At 54.6% G+C, this 19,446-nt stretch overlaps 2 protein-coding genes across 5 annotated transcripts in view; one reads left to right on the plus strand and one right to left on the minus strand.

Moving 5' to 3' along the window:
• Positions 1 to 1,867: 1,867 nt before the first annotated feature.
• MFSD2A (MFSD2 lysolipid transporter A, lysophospholipid) lies at positions 1,868 to 14,440 on the minus strand. 4 transcript variants are annotated; one of them, XM_055341544.1, is made up of 15 exons: positions 14,225 to 14,363; positions 13,257 to 13,354; positions 12,695 to 12,826; positions 11,058 to 11,182; positions 6,451 to 6,574; positions 6,240 to 6,318; positions 5,748 to 5,905; positions 5,234 to 5,324; positions 4,994 to 5,115; positions 4,693 to 4,776; positions 4,191 to 4,274; positions 3,981 to 4,093; positions 3,398 to 3,541; positions 3,124 to 3,300; positions 1,868 to 2,334 (listed from the first exon to the last, which is right to left on the minus strand). In XM_055341544.1, exons 2-15 carry the CDS (start codon positions 13,329 to 13,331, stop codon positions 2,271 to 2,273), a joined length of 1,572 nt encoding a protein of 523 aa, XP_055197519.1. In that variant the 5' UTR covers positions 13,332 to 13,354; positions 14,225 to 14,363; the 3' UTR covers positions 1,868 to 2,270. The 4 variants fall into 4 exon arrangements, with proteins under 4 accessions (XP_055197519.1, XP_055197518.1, XP_055197517.1 ...); XM_055341543.1 differs by lacking the exon at positions 13,257 to 13,354 and having other exon boundaries at positions 12,695 to 12,823; positions 14,225 to 14,440; XM_055341542.1 differs by lacking the exon at positions 13,257 to 13,354 and having other exon boundaries at positions 14,225 to 14,440.
• A 103-nt stretch (positions 14,441 to 14,543) lies between these two features.
• Positions 14,544 to 19,446, plus strand: part of MYCL (MYCL proto-oncogene, bHLH transcription factor) — a 35,928-nt gene continuing 31,025 nt past the window's right edge. The window contains exons 1-2 of the mRNA XM_055341553.1: positions 14,544 to 14,722; positions 15,648 to 18,667. The gene's annotated coding sequence lies outside the window, so the exon portion shown is untranslated. The remainder of the gene's footprint in view (positions 14,723 to 15,647; positions 18,668 to 19,446) is intronic.

Raw genomic sequence — 19,446 nt, forward strand, 5'->3', positions numbered from 1 at the left:
AGGCATTCTGGAAACAAGGCACATTGGAGCAGTATCTGCCAGATGGACCAGGGGCCAGAGGTATATTCCAGGGCTGGGCAGGTGACCTGTGGGAATAGGGAGATTGGCAGGGGTCTGAGACTTCCTCCTGAAGGTAATGGGGATTCATCCAAGGGTTTCTAAATAGGGCTACTTTGGTTATCTTGGAGAGTTTGCAGAGGAATGTCAGGAGATCAAATCAGAGATAGAGACCAGCAAGGATGCTGGTATGATCATCCGGTGAGAGACCCAGTAAGTGACTATAGGGATGGGAAAGAAGCAAGACTGAGTGGCTTAGGAAATTTAAAATTTTTATTTTTTAAAGACAGGATTGCATGGTTATTGGAGTAGACGGAGGGGGAGGTAGGAATGGGCCTCTGCAAACATTATCTGAGCTCCTGAGTGTTCCAGCTACAAAGGCCAGCCCAGAGCCCAGGGCTCCTGCCCAGCCCAGGCAGCCTGACCCTGAGATGGCAGCTGTAAAGGCAACAGAACCTGGCTTGGTGGTGACAGACTACTGGTTCACATAATGGCCTAAAGTAGTGGGTCCTGTAGCCAGACAGCTCAGGTTCAAACAGCTCCTCCGCTTACTGCCTGATGACCTTGGACAAGTTCCTTTTCTGTGCCTCAGTTTCTTTATCTGTGAAACAGGGATGATGATGTACTTACCTCATAGGGGAATTATGCCTATAGCTGTGCCTGTTAGTGACACTTGATAAATTTATGAAAATACTTTGGTAGAACTTTAGAGCAAAAATGGAGCCCTATACCCAGAGTAAAAACCACGCCTGAATAGTCTATGCACTTCTCTTCTCTGCCCTCCATTTATCCAGCTGTAAAATAGGGAAGTTGGACCCATAGCCCCTGATCCTGCCAGCTTCGCTTTCCCAATATTTGGAGCTTGGCCTAAGTGTGTGAGACCCAGTAATGTGCTGGGGCAAGCTCCTACCAGCTTGTGAGAGCCAACTGTCAAATTTTCAGGAATTTGGCCCAAGTACAACCACTGGTAACTTGAAATTGGCTATAGTGGAAGCAATTACACCATGCAGATGGACAAGTGCTATACACGAAGGTCTTCCCCAGCAACCTCCTCCCCACCAGCGGTGGGTTTTCACCAGCACACCAGTGGCAAGACTCCCTCCTCAAACCATACCCACCCACCCAGCCAGGTACATTCTCAGCTTCCAACACCATCATTAACAGCTGTGGGCAAAGAATCACAGGTCTCTAGGACCTCACCCAGCCCCAGTCACATAGAGGATGTGCCAGCTCCACACGCTCGAGCATGCACAGGCCAGGAAACACAGCACGCAGGCCTGGGCAGAGTGGCCGTCTGCCAGTCAGTGGGTCACTCAGATTCAGCGGAGCAGAAGGGTGGAGTGTCACAGACCTGGGGTGGGGATTCCAGTTCGGCAGCTCTTAGCCATGCGACCTTAGCCAGGTCCCTCTCAACTTTAAAGTGGAATAGTCCTGGGGCGCCTGGGGTGGAGGGGAGGGGCTCAGTGGGTTGATCACCCAACTCATGATCTCAGCTCAGGTCTTGATCTCAGGGTCATGAGTTCAAGCCCTGTGCTAGGTGTGGAGCCTCCTTAAAAAAATAAGAAGAATTAAAAAAAAAAAAAGTGGAGTAGTCCTGACAGACCAAGACGGTTTCAATGATTAAATTTGAACACTAGCAGAGGGAACTATAAAGCCTCCACACTGTGCCTGATACAGATAGGTGTTTAGTAGATGTTAGCTGATGCTCTTATCATGCCTCCAGACACACTCTTGCTCCCCAGGGCACCTGCCGCTTACTGTTCCTGTCTTGGCACACAGGGTTCTCAGGGCAAAGACAGAAGCAAGCACCTCTGGTTTTCAGCTTTTATGAAAATTAATAACATTAATAGCTCACAGACACATACATACACACACATTGCTATGTACATGGTCATTAAGTTATTAATTAGTCTCTGTATAAAACGTTTCTACATTAGTGTTCTGGGCTAGGCCCCATCAGTCCTTGGCATATTCACAGTAGCAGCCCCTGGGCTTGGCCCCGTGGGCAGGCAGACGTGAGGCAGGTGGCTGTATGAACAGCCCTCCCCATGGTAGGCACAGGAGGTATCCTGGGCCACTTACTCTCGAGTCTTTGGCTCCCTTTCTGGCACCTGGAGACCAGCTATTCAGCAAACAGGCAAGCAGGCCCTGATTTCTCCTGTCGTCTGGTACCCAGGCCCTGTGGGTGGTGGCTTCGGGCAACACAGCAGGCCCTAGAGGATGCTGGCCAGCTCTGTAGAGTCTGTGTCAGAGCAGCCGGAGCTGCTGGCCTCTTCCCTGCAAGAACCAGAGGAGATGGGTTGGAAAAAGCATCCTTACCCCTCCCCTGTCCCCTGCTGCCTTGTTCCTCACAGGACCCTGGCCCAATAGTCTTAGCCGGCTGTCAGGGGAGTCTAACCTATAGGATGTATTCAGTTTGCTCACTCCCTCTCTCAACTCAGAAACTGCCAGTTGGTCTGTCTGCACCACAAGCCCCAAGACTACGCTTTGACCTGGGCTGGCTGATGGTCTGGCATGATTCACTTCACCGTGCCTCCCGGTCTCCAGAAAGGCAGACTCAGGCCACACCTGAGGTCCTGCATGCCAAGAGAGCTGTGAAGAGTACAGGCTCTGGAGTGACAATGCCAGGGCTCAAAGCCCAGTTCTCCTCCCTATCAGCTGGGCCAGTCACTCTTCTGGGCTAAGGCTCGATTTCTTTATCTGCAGAGTGGGAATCGTAGGACCCTCCTGACACCTCAGGTTGTGGAAGGACTGTAAGAGAACGTGAGTGCACATTCCCCAAAATGTAAATTCCGTGAGGGCAGGGATTCTGTTGGTCTCACTGGAGCAGTGCCTGGCAGTGTTTGTTGAATGAATAAATGTAAGACCACCCAGCACACTGCCTGGCATGCAGATGAGTATCCAAGAGAGGTCAGCTGCCATTACCATGGATCAGCAATGGGCAGGGGAGTGAGGAGGGGCCCTCGAGGGATGGTGTGCAGGAGGTAAGCCAGGACTTGGCCCCAAGAGGCAGGAGTGGAGGGCTTAGGCTGGACGAAGCCCCCTCCTCTGTCTCCCCGCTCTCACCTCAGAGCCTGCAGGGCCTTCTTGTTCTGCCGCCGCTTCTCCTCGTCAATGGGGTACAGCTTGAAGAGCAGCAGGCCTAGCAGGATGAGGACTATGGGAGCTATGGTCACCAGCAACTTCAGGGTGAACTTGACACGTGCCGGCTGTGAGCAGCCACGGGTCTGGTACCCGGCGAAGCTGTGGGACCCAGTGGTCAGGGGAGTGGTGAGGGCAGGGCACCTGGGGCTCGCCCCACCCTGCGCTGCCCCAGGACCGCCCCCCCCCCGCCACTCACTCAAGACTCAGGGTGGAGATGCCCAGTGAGACTCCAGAGGCGAACTTGGTGAAGAAGACATAGAAGGAGAAGAAGATGGGCTCAGTGCCGTGAGACTGGGGCTGCTTCAAGTGGAAGTCGTCAATGACATCAGGCAGCATGGACCTGCAGAGTGGTGGCAGCCATGAGGACCCCCCACCCCCACCCTGGGCCCCCACTAGCCCGTGTGGCATCTCTGTGTCAGTTAGAAGAGGTAGCCCTCTGGGACTCTGTAGCCCCAGGGTGCACAGCTCTGTGAAGACATGGCAACTTCATGGTAATAAGAAGGCCGCTTCCTCCGAGGTGGAGCCCCACTCTAGGTTTGCAGCTTGGTGAACAGAGCACAGACCAGACTTAAGCCCCCCATGTCACACCTTGATTAATCAGATCTTTTTGCACAGTTCACAACCTGTAGAACTGTATAGGAAAGACCTATCCTGCCCCCAACACGGACCCACAGAATGGTCTGCAGGAGAAGCCTGTGCAGAATTCCCTGCAAGGAACTTCAGAAGTAGGGAGGAGGGAGGGGGCTGGGGAACATAGCCAGGTGGGCCTGTATACTCACCAGGGTAGTAAGAAGGCCGCTGCTACACTGATGCCAGCTGCCACAGCTACCACATAGGTGACAATCAGGTTACTCTCCATGAAGGCCACCAAGATGAGAAATGGCACTGCTGACTAGTGGAAGGGGTGGGTACGGGAGATGAGTCAGCCTGGAGACGCCCACCAGCGACACGCAACCCAGCCGGGGCCGTACCCCTTCAGCCCCACTCACTGAGATCCCAACGTATACAGCCGTCTTCTTGCCAAATCGGGTTAGAAACCACTGCCAGATGGGAATGGTGAATGTGGCCGAGAGCTGTGGATACACAGTGGGGTGAGGGAATGGGATTAGTCATGAACCCCTGCTGCCCTTCCCAGGCCCTCAAAGATACCCCTAGCCTTGCCTGAGAGCCGCCAGATGACACCATCTAGGCAGTGTCACCTTTGATGGCTCCCCAGGGGAGCTGAGAGCTAGTTCCAGTCGCTTCTCCTACTTTCTCTGAGCACGACTGAGCACAAAATCTCTAAGTTCCTGGCCTCCATGCCTTAGCTTTTGCTATGTTTCCAACTGGAATATCTTTCAGTCTTGCCTAAGCAATTGGAGGTCAGATCCAACCAGTGATTCTGAGACTCCTCCCTCCTCACCTTACCCAGTCTGGGAAACATCCTCTGACTATCCAAAGAACCGTCTGGAAGCCCAGGCTGCCTACCCACCCTCAGGGCCCCACACACACCATGATGGCCAGGAGCAGATTCTGGAATTCATTTCGGAAGCCCAAGGTGTAGGTGCAAAACAAGGCGAAGTTCCCCTCCACCAGCTGGGAGACGGGCAGGGTAGGGGGGAAGGAAATGCAAGGAAAGAGGTGATGTCAGTGCCCATGTTTCCCCATGCTCCTGGGACCTCTGCTTACCCCAACCCCATTCCATCTGTCCCTCAGGCATTGTCACATCCCGAGTCCATGTTTTAGCCCACCCCTCTTGTACCCGCCCTACTCTCAGGCTGAGCATGTCGGAGCCCCCCCCCCCCCCACTCACCATAAAAGCCAGGGAGGTGAAGAGGAAGCCAGCAATAAGCTTGACGTATGGGCCATGGCTCATGACCAGCCGCAGGCCCCGAAAAAAGGACATCGGCTCAGCCTGCTGAGTCTCATAGGGTTCTAGAGGCCAGAGGAGACAGTGAGGAAGGAGCAGAGGCCCCTCTCAAAGCCTGAGGCCCAGGCAGAGGGAAAAGGCATGCGGTGCTAGGGCCTATACCGCTCCCCAGGGGCCCCTCACCTCTCTGCTCCCGCACACCCAGGGTTAGGATGACAGCACAGATGACATAGATGGAGGCAATGACCCCTGCCGCCAGCAGGTATGCATTTTGCTACAAAGAGGATAAAGGTGACAGTCAGCGTGATCTCATCCCAGCTCTCAGCAGTTCCACAGGCCAGTCCCTTCTCTGGAGTCTCACTGTCTCCACCCATGAAATGGGAGAATCATCCTGGGCCGGCTGCTGTTCCGATGGCAAAGTCCGGAGGAACAGAATGTTAAGAAGCCAGGCTGTGGAGTGTGAGAGGCCACCACTCAAATTCCCCCAAATCTGGGTTCTGTAAATAACTAGTTTTATGACCCTGGCCAAATTATTTAGACTTTCTATGCTACAGGTTCCTCATCTGGAAAGTGGGCGTATTAATAGTTTGTAGATCAATGGCCCAACATTAAATAAACATTTACAAGGTTGAGGATGATGACAAACCACCCCTCTGTGCCTCATCTCCCCAAATCCCCACACAACCAAGGGCCTCACCGTTTCTTTGAGTGATGTGGTGCTCTGTGTGTGATTAGCACCTTCCATGGCCAGTGCAGAGTCACTGGGGTCCTGGAGGCAAGGCGTGTCTGCTTGGCCCACGATTTGCCCCTGGATCGCTGTGCCCAACACTGTGCCCAGCACCTCCACAGTCATCCCTGAACAGTAAAGAGGTCCTTTGGAGGGGCTTCGTGGCTTGTAGGCCTCCAGGGAGGAAGGTCGGGTGGACAGATACCCAGGTGTGGCCCCCGGTGATGGGAGCCACTCCAGGAGGGTAGGTACATGGTGGTGGTACATGGTGGGGCACCCAGCACCTTGGCCTAGACTTGGCCTGACCTCTGGCATCCCTGTGCCTCCCTGTTCTCACCAGAGTGATAAAGGGATCAAGTTATATTTGAGATGGCTTCAAACCCACTCCCAGCAAGGGAAGAAATGTGATAGGAAGGTCAGGGTCCCTGGCGGAGGGGCCAGCGGGACTGGAGGGAGACTTACGATATGCAGTAGCGGAATCCCGCTCACTCTGCTCTGTGCTGATGAACATCGTGAGAGCTGAGTAGGGAACGTGGAAACACTGGCATGGAAGAGAGGCCCTCAGCCAGTCAGATGATGGGCAAGCCCATGTGGCTTCCTGCACCAACCCTACAGGCCCTGGGACCACCCTCATGCCTCCCCACTGGCACCCAGGGGAGGGGCCCACACTCACCGTGACCAGCGTTTCAAACAGGCAGTAGAAAAGCAGGTACCATAGGGCCTGGCCCCGTGGGAAATCAGGCACGAACCAGATGAGGAAGTAAGCAATGATGGCCAGGGGTGTGGAGAAGATGATCCTGGGGAAAGGGAGGGTCTGAGTGGGGACTGGAGGCCAAACCCCAGGATCTGGGATCAGCCTGGACTGCTCTGTATTCCCACAGGGTGCCTGCCGAGGAAGGGGATTCCTCCCCCCACCCTCCACTCCAATACACCCACCCCAGGGTCTCTGGGTGGAGGCTGATGGCCAAGCCTGGAGCCCAGACAGCAACAAGGCCCCTGGACTGAAATCCTGAGCATGGAGCATAAGGTCAGATGCTGAGTCTTGCCTACGTCTGCCCCCAGGGAGAGGGCTCCATGGGCGGGAGCTTCCTATGGGCTGGGGGACTGGAGGATGACAGCTAAACCTCAGGTGGCAGGGCAGGGAGGCAGGAAGCAGGAGCAACCCCAACACTGGTATTCTTATATGTGCGTGCACGCACGCATATACACACACCGTGGGCACACACAAGGGTAGCAGAGGCCAACTCCAGGTGAAGGACCAGGCCTAATGAAATCACATAAGGGAGGGTGAATGTCTGCCTTCCCACTGGTGCATCTCACACCATTGCAAATGTGGTTAGACATCAGGATGGACTGACTTCAGGTCATCAGCATAGAAAGGCAGCAGAGAGCAGTGGCTAAAAGAAAGGCCTTCGGAGCCATACTTCAGGAATCCAATTCTGGCTCTACCAATAACTATAGATAACTTGGTCTTGAGCAAGTTATTTAACTTCTCTGAGGCTCATTTTCTCATCTGTAAATAGAGAATAGTAGGGGGACACCTGGGTGGCTCCATGGTTGAGTGTCTGCCTTTGGCTCAGGGCTTGGTCCCGGGGTCCTGGGATCAAGTCCTGCATCAGGCTTCCCTCAGGGAGCCTGCTTCTCCCTCTGCCCTTGTCTCTGCCTCTCTCTGTGTGTCTCTCATGAATAAATAAATACAACTTAAAAAGGGGGGGGTAATAGTAGGGGTTCCTGGGTGGCTCAGTCGCCTAGGTATCTGTCTTCAGCTCAGGTCATGATCGGTCCTGGGATCGAGCCCTACATTGGGCTCCCTGCCTCTGTGCTCTCCCTTTCTTTTTCTCCCAAATAAATAAATAAGATTCTTAAAACAGAGAGAATAGTAATAGCACCTAATTATATTCAATATGTACTCAAGAAATATTCAAGTGCTATGTGCTAAGCACTATTCTTATGATATTCTTATGACTCAGGATGGATCAGTGAATGAAACAGAAGTTATCGCTCCAGTGAAACTCATATTCAAGTTGGCAAATGAAAAATAGACATAACTAAAAAGTTATCTATAAATGGTTCAGCCTTAAAAAGGAATGAAAGGCTGACACATTTTACAACACAAATGAACCTTGAGGCATTATGCTAACTGAAATAAGCCAGTCACGGAGGGACCAGTATTACATGATCCCACCTACAGGATACCTACAGCAGTTGAATTCAGAAACCGAGAGTAGAATGGTGGTTTCCAGGCACTGTGCAGAAGGAGGTGTGGGGAGGTATTTTTTTCCGGGTACAGAGTTTCAGTTTGGGAAGATGAAGAAGGTGTGGAGATGGATGGTGGTGATGGCTGCACAACAATGAGAATATACTCAATGACTCTAAATAGTAAGTTAAAAATGATCGGGGCGCCTGGGTGGCTCAGTCGGTTAAGTGTCTGCCTTTGGCTCAGGTCACGATCTCTGTCCATCCTGGGATGGAGCCCTGAGTTGGTCTCCCTCTCTCTCTACCTCTCACTTGCCTCACTCGTACTCTCTCTCTCACACACACATAAATAAAAATAAAATCTTAAAAAAAAATGGTTACAAAAAATGGCAGGGTGCCTGGGTGGCTCAGTTGGTTAAGTGGCTGATTCTTGATTTCGATTCAGGTCATGATCTCAGGATCCTGGGATGGAGCCCCTGCAACAGGCTCTGTGCTCAGCCTCTCCCTCTGTCCCTCCCCCACACTCTCTCTCAAATAAACAAATGCATCTTTTAAAAAAATGGTTGAAATGGCAAAATTTATGTTATGTATATTTTACCACAATTTTTTTTTAAAGTTCTTTAACACATTAGAAGGTGATTAAGGGCTACAGAGAAAAGAAAGCAGGCTCAAGGGGATTAGGAGTATGAGGCTACAATTGATAACAGGGTAGACGGGGGAGCTCTCGCTGAGGAGCCGACATCTGTGCCAAGACTTGACTGAGAGGAGACAGTTGGCCTTGCAGTTGTCTGAGGCCGAAGTGTGCCGCGCAAGAAGAGTCAGCACAGAGATGCTCAGGCAGGTCTGAGGAGTAGTAGGAAGGCCACTGGGGCTGGAGTGGAGTGAGCATAGGAGATGGGATTAGGGCCCGGGGTTGGAGGACACAGGACCTGGAGGACCTACCAGGTCATGGAAGGCCTTACTGGCCGCTGGAAGGACTCTGGTTCTATTTCCTAGAGTGGAAGTACTTTTGAGTTGATATTAAAGTGTAGAACAGTGCTTGGGACACAGTAAGTACTTGCTGTGACGATCGCACCAGGAAAGCTCAGCAGGAGAGCACAGGTCCACAGCCAGGGAATCAGACCTCAGGCCCAGCCCTGCGCCATCCGCGCCTGCCTGCCCACGGGAGCCTGGGGACACCCTGCCTCTCGCCAGGTGGCTTTGGGAACTCCAGGGAAAGTGTCTGTCAAACTCTTCCTGGTCTGAAGCGTAGATTTAAATGCTCGCTGGGGGCAGAGGCTGCTCTGAGGCCTGGAAGGAGAGCGGGCCATGGGGGCTGATAAACCCTGAGAGGCCCAGCCTCTTCCTATGCTCAAAGAAGGTGCCGGGTCCCAGGCCTGAGGGACCTAGGCCCTTATTGTGGCATGCGCAGGCAGGAGGCCCCACACCCTACACGGCAGCCCCTCCATCCACAGGAGACCCAGCATGCACTCAGACACCGGGGTGGAGGTACCAGTCAGGAGGTACCAGTGGGACTTACCACCCAGACAGGTGAGGACATGCACACAGACATTGTTGCAAAGTCCAAAACCAGCCTGGAGGGCCCCCAGCAGCTGCACCAAGCTGGCTGCCACACCTGCCTAGCGTGAGGCCCTCAGACCCTACTTTCCGTGGGGAGGGCCTCCTCCGCTCTCCCTCCCCGCCCTCCTCCTCCCTCTTGACTCCACGTGTCTCCTCAGAGAACAAGGGCTCCTTCCGTCAGCCTTCGTCACTCCTTCTCTCCTCTGGGCTGAGAAACTGAATGTGACTGGAAGTAACCCGGCAGCAGCCGCCACCGCAAGGGGCTGTCTAGGGTAGCCGCCTCCCATTGGCTGGGCCTCATGAGGAGATGTGGCAGCCTGGCCCCACCTCCCACCAGCTGCCAGGGCCTCAGGCCCTGGCCAGAGACTTGCCACTGGCTCCTACCTGGGCAGCCTGGCCAGGTAAGGCAGGCTTCCCTGCCTTCCTGTCACCGCACCCCCCATGCCCCGCCCGCCACCTTCCCACTGCCTCCCCCCCTGCAGTGAAGCCTGGATCAAAGGCCCCACTTTGGGCCTTAGCCAGAAGCTGGCGGGATTGTGGTGGGAGGGGGGCCTCGTGGGAAAGGAAGTTGTAGGGGTAGAGGGGGGCTGTGGGAAGAGCTTTGAAGGCCGGAGACCAGGTATGGGCACCCCTGGGGCAGGAAGGCGCCCACTTGAGCCTGGATGGGCTGGAGATGAAAGGGGCATGTCCACCCCCTCCCCCCAGCAGGCAGGATGTCCTGGAGGGAACCAGAGCTCCAGCCTGTCAGTCTGCCCCTGTGTCTCCCTTGGCTGTCTCTTCTGTGGTGCGACCTCCCCCCACCTTGCCCTATAGCCTGAGGCTGTGGAGGGAGCGTAAGCTCCGGATCAAGGGAAAGGGTAGTTTACATCATCCGATGGGCCAGAGGTTATGGTCTGCTGTCCCATTCTGGGCATTGCCCTCCACCCCTGCCCTACCGGGAGCCACTCTGAAACAGCGTCCGATTACATACTACTTACTACATGCCAAGCACTGTTCTAAGTCCTTTACGTGTCAAAAAAAAAAATGTAATCCTCACCTTAAACCCATGTGATAGGCATAATTATTAGCTCCATTTCGCAGATGAAGAAACTTGAGGCTCAGAGATGTTAAGTGACTTGCCCAAGGTTGCACAGCTGCGGCTGGTGAGACTGAGGCAGGCTGGCTGCAGAGGGCAACCCTTCCACCACTATGCAGCACTGTCTCTGCCACCATGGGAAATGACTGAACGGGAGAAGTTAGAATGCCAGCTTCACAGAAGGGAATGGACCTCGGGGAGCAATGGGGCCTGGTGGAGGGGAGGCTGCTCGGGCGAGTGGTTTGGCCAGCCTGGGAATGAATTGGCAGGGCATCCCAGTGCCCAGGCCTGGGGCAACTGAGACTTCAGCCAGGGTTTCAACACTGGTTTTTGCATCATTTCTTCTCCTCACCCCCCAGTCTGTGACAAGCCAGATGGAAGAATCGAGAATTAGTAGACGTGCTGGAAGCCCTGCCTTCTGCCACCTGGAAGGCGTCTCTTCTACTCACCAGGGCATGAGGCGGCCCAGGCGGGTCCAGGAAGATTTGCTAATGCAGAAGCCCACCAGGGGGTCTGTGAAGGCATCCCACGCTCGGCCCACAAATAGGATGATGGAGGCAAAGAAAGGTTCCACCTGGAATGGGGAACAGGTACAAGATGACCCCTTCATCCTTCTACTCATCTCAACCCTCAAAGGTAGGCAAAAGCAGGGGGGCCCCCTCCGCGTCTCAGCCAGGCCCTTGGGCCTCTGCGCTGCTCTCACACAGGCCTTAAGCATCCTCACTTGCCTGTTAATAGCGATAATAACAGTTCTCTGATAGCAGTCAGTAGCAGTGTGTGCCTCAGAAGTTTTTCCAGATCTGCTCCCATATGTCCTCCCTTCCACTGCCCTTGAAAACACTCCCACCCATTAGAATGAATCCAGAATCCTTTCCATGCTTCGCTCTCACAGCCCCAAGCTCCAGCCACCTGCTGTCAGAATGGGCATATGCTGGGTGACCACAGTGGGCCTCAATTTCCCCATCTGTACAATGGGAGTTAGGATCTCTAGCTTATAGGACTGGAGTTCACATCCCTGTCTTACAGGTTAAGGTCTGTCTTGGCTGTGCAAAGAGGAATCTTTAGATGCTTTTAAAAAGTGGTCGGTCACTATCCACTCAAACTGTCCCCTTCTCCACAAACCTTTTAGGCCCAAAGAGACAGCTTCTCCGGAAGAGAACACTCTTCCTTATATCCATCACAGCTCTTACTGCTTTTGCCCCAGGAAGCCAGGAAGCTAGCGGCCTCCCCACACCGTAGCTTCCCCATCTGACTTTCCCTACCCTCCCACTCCTGACAACAGCTCTACACTTTGATTGCAGCTTCCTCGTGTTTGTACCCCACTTAGGACCCCAGCCCATGGGATCTGCTCAAAAACGAGCTGCTTGAATGAGGCTACTTGCCCTTGCTGCGGCTCAGCGTTCCCCACCTGGAAATGGATACAACTAAGGTGCTTTGCTTGCAGAGTCAGATGCTACACAGAAAAGCCAGCCAGTGCAGCGTGTGGCCCTGGAGCTTCCCTCTCTCCCATCCAAGCAAGATGAATTCTCAGGATGCTAGACTCCTGGCCAAAGCTTCTCAGAACACAGAGGAGCCCTGATTCACTCTAAGTACCTCTCCCAGTCAAAGACCCCGTGTACTGTGCACCTTGCCTGAGCCCAGCCCTGGGGGGCCCCTCTGCCCCCTGCTATGCTTCTGCTTCTTAGGTGAAGGTGAGTTAAGCCTGGTGACATCTAGCAACCCCTGAGTTGGGCCATCTGACTGTTGTCCAAATGGGGACATGGTGTACCAGTCTCTTCTTAGAACAGTGTCACCAGCAGGCTCCATTCTCCCTCACGCCACCACCTACCCCTCCAGGCTCTGTTGCTCCTGCCAGGCAAGAAGTTGCCTGACCTCACCACCTAAGATTCCTGGGGCAGACAGATTCCTCTGCTGGATACTTTCCAAAGCCTTCTTATTTCTCACCCACTGCTGACTCTGAGAGGCAGCAAAGTAAGGGTTCCAGTCCCATTTCACAGATGAGGAAAACTGAATGAACCTACCCCAAGTCCCTAGTCCTTCTCACCTCAGGATGGTGGAGGAGCCCTGGCAGGCTCAGCCAACTTACCTGAGCCACATCCAACAGGTAGATCTGCAGGAAGAACCCCAGGGCACAGCCCGTCACCTGGTAGGGGGCCCCTCCAACTGCATAGCAAAGCTTGTTACAAATGGACAACTGTTGTTTCTTCTTCGGTTCCTTCTGGGAAGAAGAGGAAAGGATGAAAAAAGACCCAAGATCCTGGCTTCCAACCTAGAATGTTCTAAAGGCAGGACCATCCCTCCAGCCAACTTTGCCAGGAGGAACAAGACTGCCTTGCCCTGTTCCCACCCAGAGATCTCACTTCCCACAAGAAAAGAAAGGTATTCTCTGTCTTAGGAAACTTCCATACTGAGGAAGTTGCCCCTAAGCCACCCCACTCCCAGATTCTGAGTTAATTTAGCAGCCCGCCATCCCTAAAAGACTCCCCCCAGGGTCTCAGCCATGCTGCTGTCAAGTTGCAGGGGGGAGCATGCACCAGCAGTGGACTCGTCCCCACCCAGCACCAACCGCCACAACCTGAAAATCCTCTTGCCAAGAGCCGCCTAAGCCCAGCCCTTGCTCCCGCCCTAGTTCAGAGGCCGAGACCCACCTGCCTACTGGGTGAGGACTCTAGAGAGCTGTAGGGGCCCAGCCCAGCTGGCTGCGGGCACAGCTGTTCCTTCATCTGTCCCTGAGCCACCGTGGCCCCTGTAGACAGCCAGAGCTTCAGGCAAACCCAGGAGCTGTCCTACCCTCCCTCTTGCTGTCCCCCATCTCCTGCTCCTAGGGAACCCTGGAGAGGGGAGGAGCGGCCTCTGGGTGCCGGGTCCCTATCTGGGTGGGGCACTAGGAAGACTGAGGTTGCCCAGGGAAAGTGGAGATTACTCAGATGAGGTAGGAGCCTAACTGCTCACCCTGGCTCTTTGCAAGGATCAGTTAATAAAACCAAAAGGAAAAGGCAGTTCTCTCTTGCCTGAGACCCACACCACCTGGAGCCGCCAGGCTTCGTGTGGTCCTTCATGAGTTCCAAGGAAGCCTGGGACGGGGTCTAAGGTCAGGAGGCACAAAGTACCCGCGCAAGCGCCAACACCCACACTCCCACCTCGGAACGCCTCGGAAGAGGCTCCGGTTCTTATGAATGAACTTGAGCTGTGCTCACGGCTCACCGCAGAGCCGAGCCGCAAGCGTGGGCCTGTGGGGGTGGGGAGCAGGGGCTGCGAGTTGGGGAACTAACGGGATTTCCCCGGGGCTCGGAGGAGGTCTTTCTGGCTTCCAGGGCAGCAAACCTAAGCCACTCATCACGGAAGAACGCAAAAACGATTCAAAGAGCCGGACACCACGTGAAGCTTCTGGCTGGGCCGCCCGGCGGAGGGGCGGGGTAGGGGGTGCGCAAAAGGGGGCGCGGGGTCCCCAAACCTCCATCAGCATCAGCCCCCGTACCCAGGACACCGCCCCCCACCCCGCCCGCCCCGGGCGTCCCGGAACCGAGCCTGTACCCCAGACGTCCCCGCCTCCGCTCGCCCTCACCCCCAGCCCTCCGCCCGGGGCCCGGGGGCCCGGGGGCCCGGGGGGGCTCACCTTGACCTGCGCCGGCCGTTCAGCGGCTGGGAGGATGCCGGTGGGCAGCAGCCCGGCCGCGGAGCCGCTCTCGGCGCCCTCTCCCTTGGCCATGACCCGCGGGCCCCGCCGCCCGGGACCGGGACGCCGGGTCGCTCCTCCGCTCCGCCGGCCTCCGCGCCGCCCGGGCTCCCGTCGTGGCTGCCGCTCGGCCGCGCGCTGCTACCCTGGCGGGCGGGCGAGGCGCACGCTCCCCGGCGCGCCCCTCGCGCCTCTTAAAGGCTCGCCCGGGCCTCCCAGGCCAATCCCGCGCCGCCCCGCCCGCAGCCAATCTCTGCGCCCCGCGCCGCCCTCCGCCCGCCGAGCTCCCGGCAGCTCCGCCGCTACGGCCACGTTCTCAAAAGCCGCATCCGGCTGAGCTTACTCCCCGCGGCCCCGGGAGGAGACCCGGACGCTCATCTGACGCGCGCGAGGAAACTGAGCCTAAGGCTGGAGGGGAGCTGCCCGAGGTCCCCCGGAGTGAGTTCTCCCCGAGGCTGGCCTGCAGCCCAGGCCCTGACCGCCCCCTCCACCCCTCCACACGCCCCCTTGGGGAGCGGGAGCCCCCCTGGCCTCCAGACCTGCAGGGAGGATGCAGGCCGGCACTCCCAGTGCCCCTGGCCCTCTGTCGTCCCCCGAGACCCACGTCCCCCTTTCCAACACTGGCTCCTCTGGGCGATGGGGGGACCGACGAGGCAGGCTGCCTCTGCTGGCAGGGGGGCTCCCAGGTGTGGGGAGGAGCCGGGGCCACAGCCACTGTACACCGTGGTAATCACAGTGGCCTGTTATGGGGGGGCTTTATGCTTTCCTCCATGCTTGACGTGATCTCATTCGGTCCTCCCGGCAACGACCTGAGTATGGGACCATCATCCCCATTTTATAGCTGAGGAAATGCAAACTTAAGAGAAGTGAACCAGCTGTTCACTTCTCTTATGTGAAGCTGTTATGCAGCAGAGCCAGGCCTGGCAGGTTTTGCCAGTTTCCAGAGCCTTCTTTCTCTTAACAGCCCTGCTCTGTCCCTCTCAGAAAAAAAAAAAGACCAGAAGGCTAAATGGGGTTATATGTGTCTCCCCAACTAAAAGCCCAGGGAGACCCAGAGCTGCGGGGGCCCTCTGGTTTGCAACAATCAAGGAAAGATTTGAAAAAGAGAGGACTGAGCAATCTAACCCTTGAAAGAAGGTGGGCATTAGTCTGGAACAGACGCCAGACCCAGATCCTTAAAATATGCTTTTCTACCACCCGGTGGGTCCCTCATGCCAGCATCACCCCAGGCTTCCCAGACACTCAAGAGGCCAGGTGGGGGCCCTTTTGTTCTAATTAGCGAAGGGGCTGCTGGGATTCTCAAAGGCCACTCAGCCCTGTTCTTGTGATTGCTCAGCTTCCGGCTCCTTTTTTCTTTCTTAAGATTTCCGATCTCAGGGAGGAGAGATGAGATCTGGCTATCCCAGGATGGCCACACCAAGCCTCCTCACGTGCCCTAGCTGCTCCCATCTTGGCACACAGCTCTTGGTCACTGCTGAGCAGAGAAGGCCAGGGTGCGGCAGCTGCATACGGTGAAAAAGGTGTGGACTGGCCCCCATGGCTCCACGCAAGCAGTGTGTTGCCCTTCTGTCTCTTCCCTTCTCTGGGCTTAAGTCGGCTGTATTAGTCTGTGATCCCTCCAGCCCTAAATCCTTTACTCCCATATCACCACGCAGTGATTTCCACCCCCCCCCCCACCACCATGAACCCCAGGAAGACAGGAACCACATCTATTTCACTGCTGTCCCCACAGACTAGCTGGGACTTGACTCCTATTAGGAACCTAATAAATATGTGTTCAGTGATGCATGCTCTGTCTTCCTCCGGTACAAGCACAAGAGGAGCCCATTTGGAAAAGCCCCAGGCTCCTTCATTTACTAGTTGTGTGGCGGGTCCTGAGCAGCTCAGTTACCCTCCCCATATGTAAAGTGGAGATATTAATGGTGACTACCTAGGAGGGTTGCTTGGGGTATGAAACCAAAAAAATGCACAGGAAGTGCTTAGGACAAGTACCTGGGAGCCGAAGCTGGGCTGGTCCCCCTCCTGGCCTGATTCCAGCCTGTCAGTGTAGCAATGCAAGATTCCAGATATGGCCTGACCACGCCAGCACAATAGGCCTATTATTTCCCCCAGTCTGGACGTGACACACTGTTAATGCAGCCTAAGACTGCAGGGCTCCAGAGCCTTTCTCTCCCATGATTAGTTCCCATCAGGTTGTGATCAACTAAATCATTCAGACCCTTTTCACCAGAGCTGGGGTCAAGTCAGGTCTCTCCCATCCTCGGCTTTGTGTGAATGTCTTGAAGCTCCCAGAAGGACAATGTCATCTTGCTCATTCCAGCCTGTAGAAATTATTTTGAATGCTGTTTCTGTTGCTCGCTGCTTTCTCTCCCTAAGTTTAGATCCAGGCTGCTCCTTGCAACTTCAACTCCACCATCCATACTGTCGATGGGAACAGAGCCCCACAACATTCCTCCGGAGACATTCACCAGCAATAGAAGCAGAGCACCCCTAATACAAAAGTTCCCAATTATTGAGCACCCACTGTATGCCAGGCAAGCACCATGCTAAGTGCTTTGTGTAACACCATCTCATTTACTCCTCACAACACCACTGGGCAGGGGGGTAGTTGGGGTAGTTTTTATCCCTCCCCATTTTATAGATGATGAAACTGAGGCCAAGAGAGGGGAAGTAGGGACTAGTTTTATAAACCCAGAGTGAGGCCCCTTCTGATGGTGAGGAGTGTGGTTATAGACTTGTCACTTAGAGATGTCCTCCAATCTTGAACACGTGTCTCCATTGGCCCTCTTGGCCACTCTCCTTTCCCCTCTGCCCCCACACCACCAGGCCTGGAATCCAAGGGGCTGTGCTGAGGCTCTTGTCCATGATGAGCAGAGGGCTTTACTAGCCTCAGGAGCCTGGAGCAGAGGCCTGGGCCCATTGATCATAGCAACATTCTTTCCATCTAGGACAGCAGTGAGGACAAGCGCTTCTCCCTAAAGGGCAGACAGACAGCTCCCCATTCTGGTAGGACTACCCTCCCAGCTGTCCTTGACCACTTCTGAGTCTAGCCCGACCTCACAGGCTAGGGCAACTGAATTTCAGAGCATCCCCCTCCTTGTGGCTCTCCACCTGTCTGTGCTCTCATGGGCATCATGTCCAGCCCAGTCGGCTTCTTGTATGCCCTAGCATAATCCCCTGAGAATGTTTGGGGGAGGCCAGCAGGTCCCCAGAGCTTCTTGGAAGGCAGAGCAGCAGAGTTAAGTGCAGAGATCCCAGGGACAGGTTACCTGGCTTCGTATCTCTACCATGACAGTTTACTCTTGGGCAAATTACCAAATCTCTAGACCTCACCTTCCCCAACTGTCAAATAGGAATAATAATCGTACCTATCTTAAAGGGTTGGAATGAGGATTAAGTGGGGTGTTTAAAATAGTGCTTGGCACAGAGCAAGCACTTTTAAAAGGATGGTGATGGTGGTGGTGATTACCCTTATTAGTACCCTTGGCGAAACCTTACCAAGCAAGACCACTTCAGTCAGAGGGGAGAGATTTTGCCATTCATAGCTAGAGGCTAGGTTTCTGTCTGGTTATACAAGGTGGTGTTTCCACCACTACTGGATGCTATCAGGCCATGATTGCCAGGTGGAGCTGTTGAGGTTGTGGTGCCAAGGGAAGGAGTTGTCAAGTATGATAGCTTCTACTTCTATACAATGGAAGATCTCTTCTGTGCCTACTCGGAAGACTCACCACCCTGACTTCTGGAAAAAAGAGATCAGCCTGGACTTTAAAATATACTTAGCTCAAGAGCCACTAGTAAGTTTACATTCTGGGGGGTGGTGCTCTGAAGCCAGGGAATAGCTAGAGGTAAGGACTGAGCAGGCCCTGGAGCAAGTGTTCCCTAAAACAGCAGCTGATGGGGATGTCCCAGGCCACTCTCCATGTAGCCCCTATTGTTTGTCTTGTGGGGAGGAGGCAGGGCAGAGAGTAGGAAGGAGGGACTCTTGATAGTCCCAGGAGAGTCCTTTGGGTAGGAAGTGTCTGAGGGCCCTTGAAGTCACCAGGGAGGCTGCTAGTTCCTGCCTGGATGTTGTTTGGGCAATTGTAGAAGAGAGGCCCCAAGACCGATCCATCTGACCACAAGAGGCTCCAGACTACTCCATGGGGAGGCCCCCTATCCTGCACTTTCGGACCAGGCTAGGTGATGGGTCTGACTTCTGAGCCTCAGGTGTCAGAAGGTGAGGGTCACTGGAGAGGGCCCAGAGATTCCCTGGGACCCCCAGTGCCTCCCCCAACCAACCAGCCAGCATTCCTGGATCTTCTCATCCTGGACTCCCCTCAGTTGAAGATTCTTCCCAGAAGAGAGAGACATCCCTACTCTTCAAGAGGACTCTGGCAAGGAGAGGTATGAAGGAGTAGAAGCTGAGTAGGCCAGAGAGCCTTTCTGAGCTGAGAGCTATACCATCTGAGGCCATGGCATAGTGCTGAGATGGCCCCAGTGGTTGAACCCACCTACCAGGTAACCTCAGGATTTGCAAATCAAGCAAAGTGCTCTCTGAGCAGGAGCTTAGAGTCTGGCCTCCAAAGATGGGGTGGGGGCTGAAGACAGAGCAATACCTTGCCCTTCCTGGCTGGTTGGGACTCTGCTCTGGCTCTCCTTATGCTCACACCACGTTCCTGCGTGGAGGCCCTGCTTTGGTTTGCTGGCTTTGACCCTCTCAGTAAGATTCTCAGAGTAAGTAACTTGCCGGACTAAGGCCAGCACGGCAGAAGCAGAGCCTGCCTTGGGAAGCCCCACCTCTAGGCCTTCTTTTACCATCTGCACAAAAAAGCAGTTTGGACAACCTAACACCAAGTAATGGCTGTTTCTGCTTTCACTATGGCATATGGAGAACTGGCTTTTGGTGGCTACCTTCAGACTCATGGTAACCTGTCTGACTGACTTCGGCTCGAGTAGTGATCCCGGGGTCCTGGGATCGAGCCCTCGGTCAGGTAGGACTCCCCACTCATTGGAGAGAGTCTGCTTATCACTCTCCCTCTGCTCCTTCCCTCAATCATGAATAATAAATAAATAAATAAATAAATAAATAAATAAATAAATAAAATGATTAAAGCACGTGGGCCTTAATTTTTTAAAAAGACTTTATTTATTTGAGACAGAGAGAGAGAGAAAGCACAGGGAGA

Source organism: Nyctereutes procyonoides, unplaced genomic scaffold (assembly GCF_905146905.1).
Source record: "Nyctereutes procyonoides isolate TBG_1078 unplaced genomic scaffold, NYPRO_anot_genome, whole genome shotgun sequence".
In the NCBI taxonomy this organism is placed as follows: domain Eukaryota; kingdom Metazoa; phylum Chordata; class Mammalia; order Carnivora; family Canidae; genus Nyctereutes; species Nyctereutes procyonoides.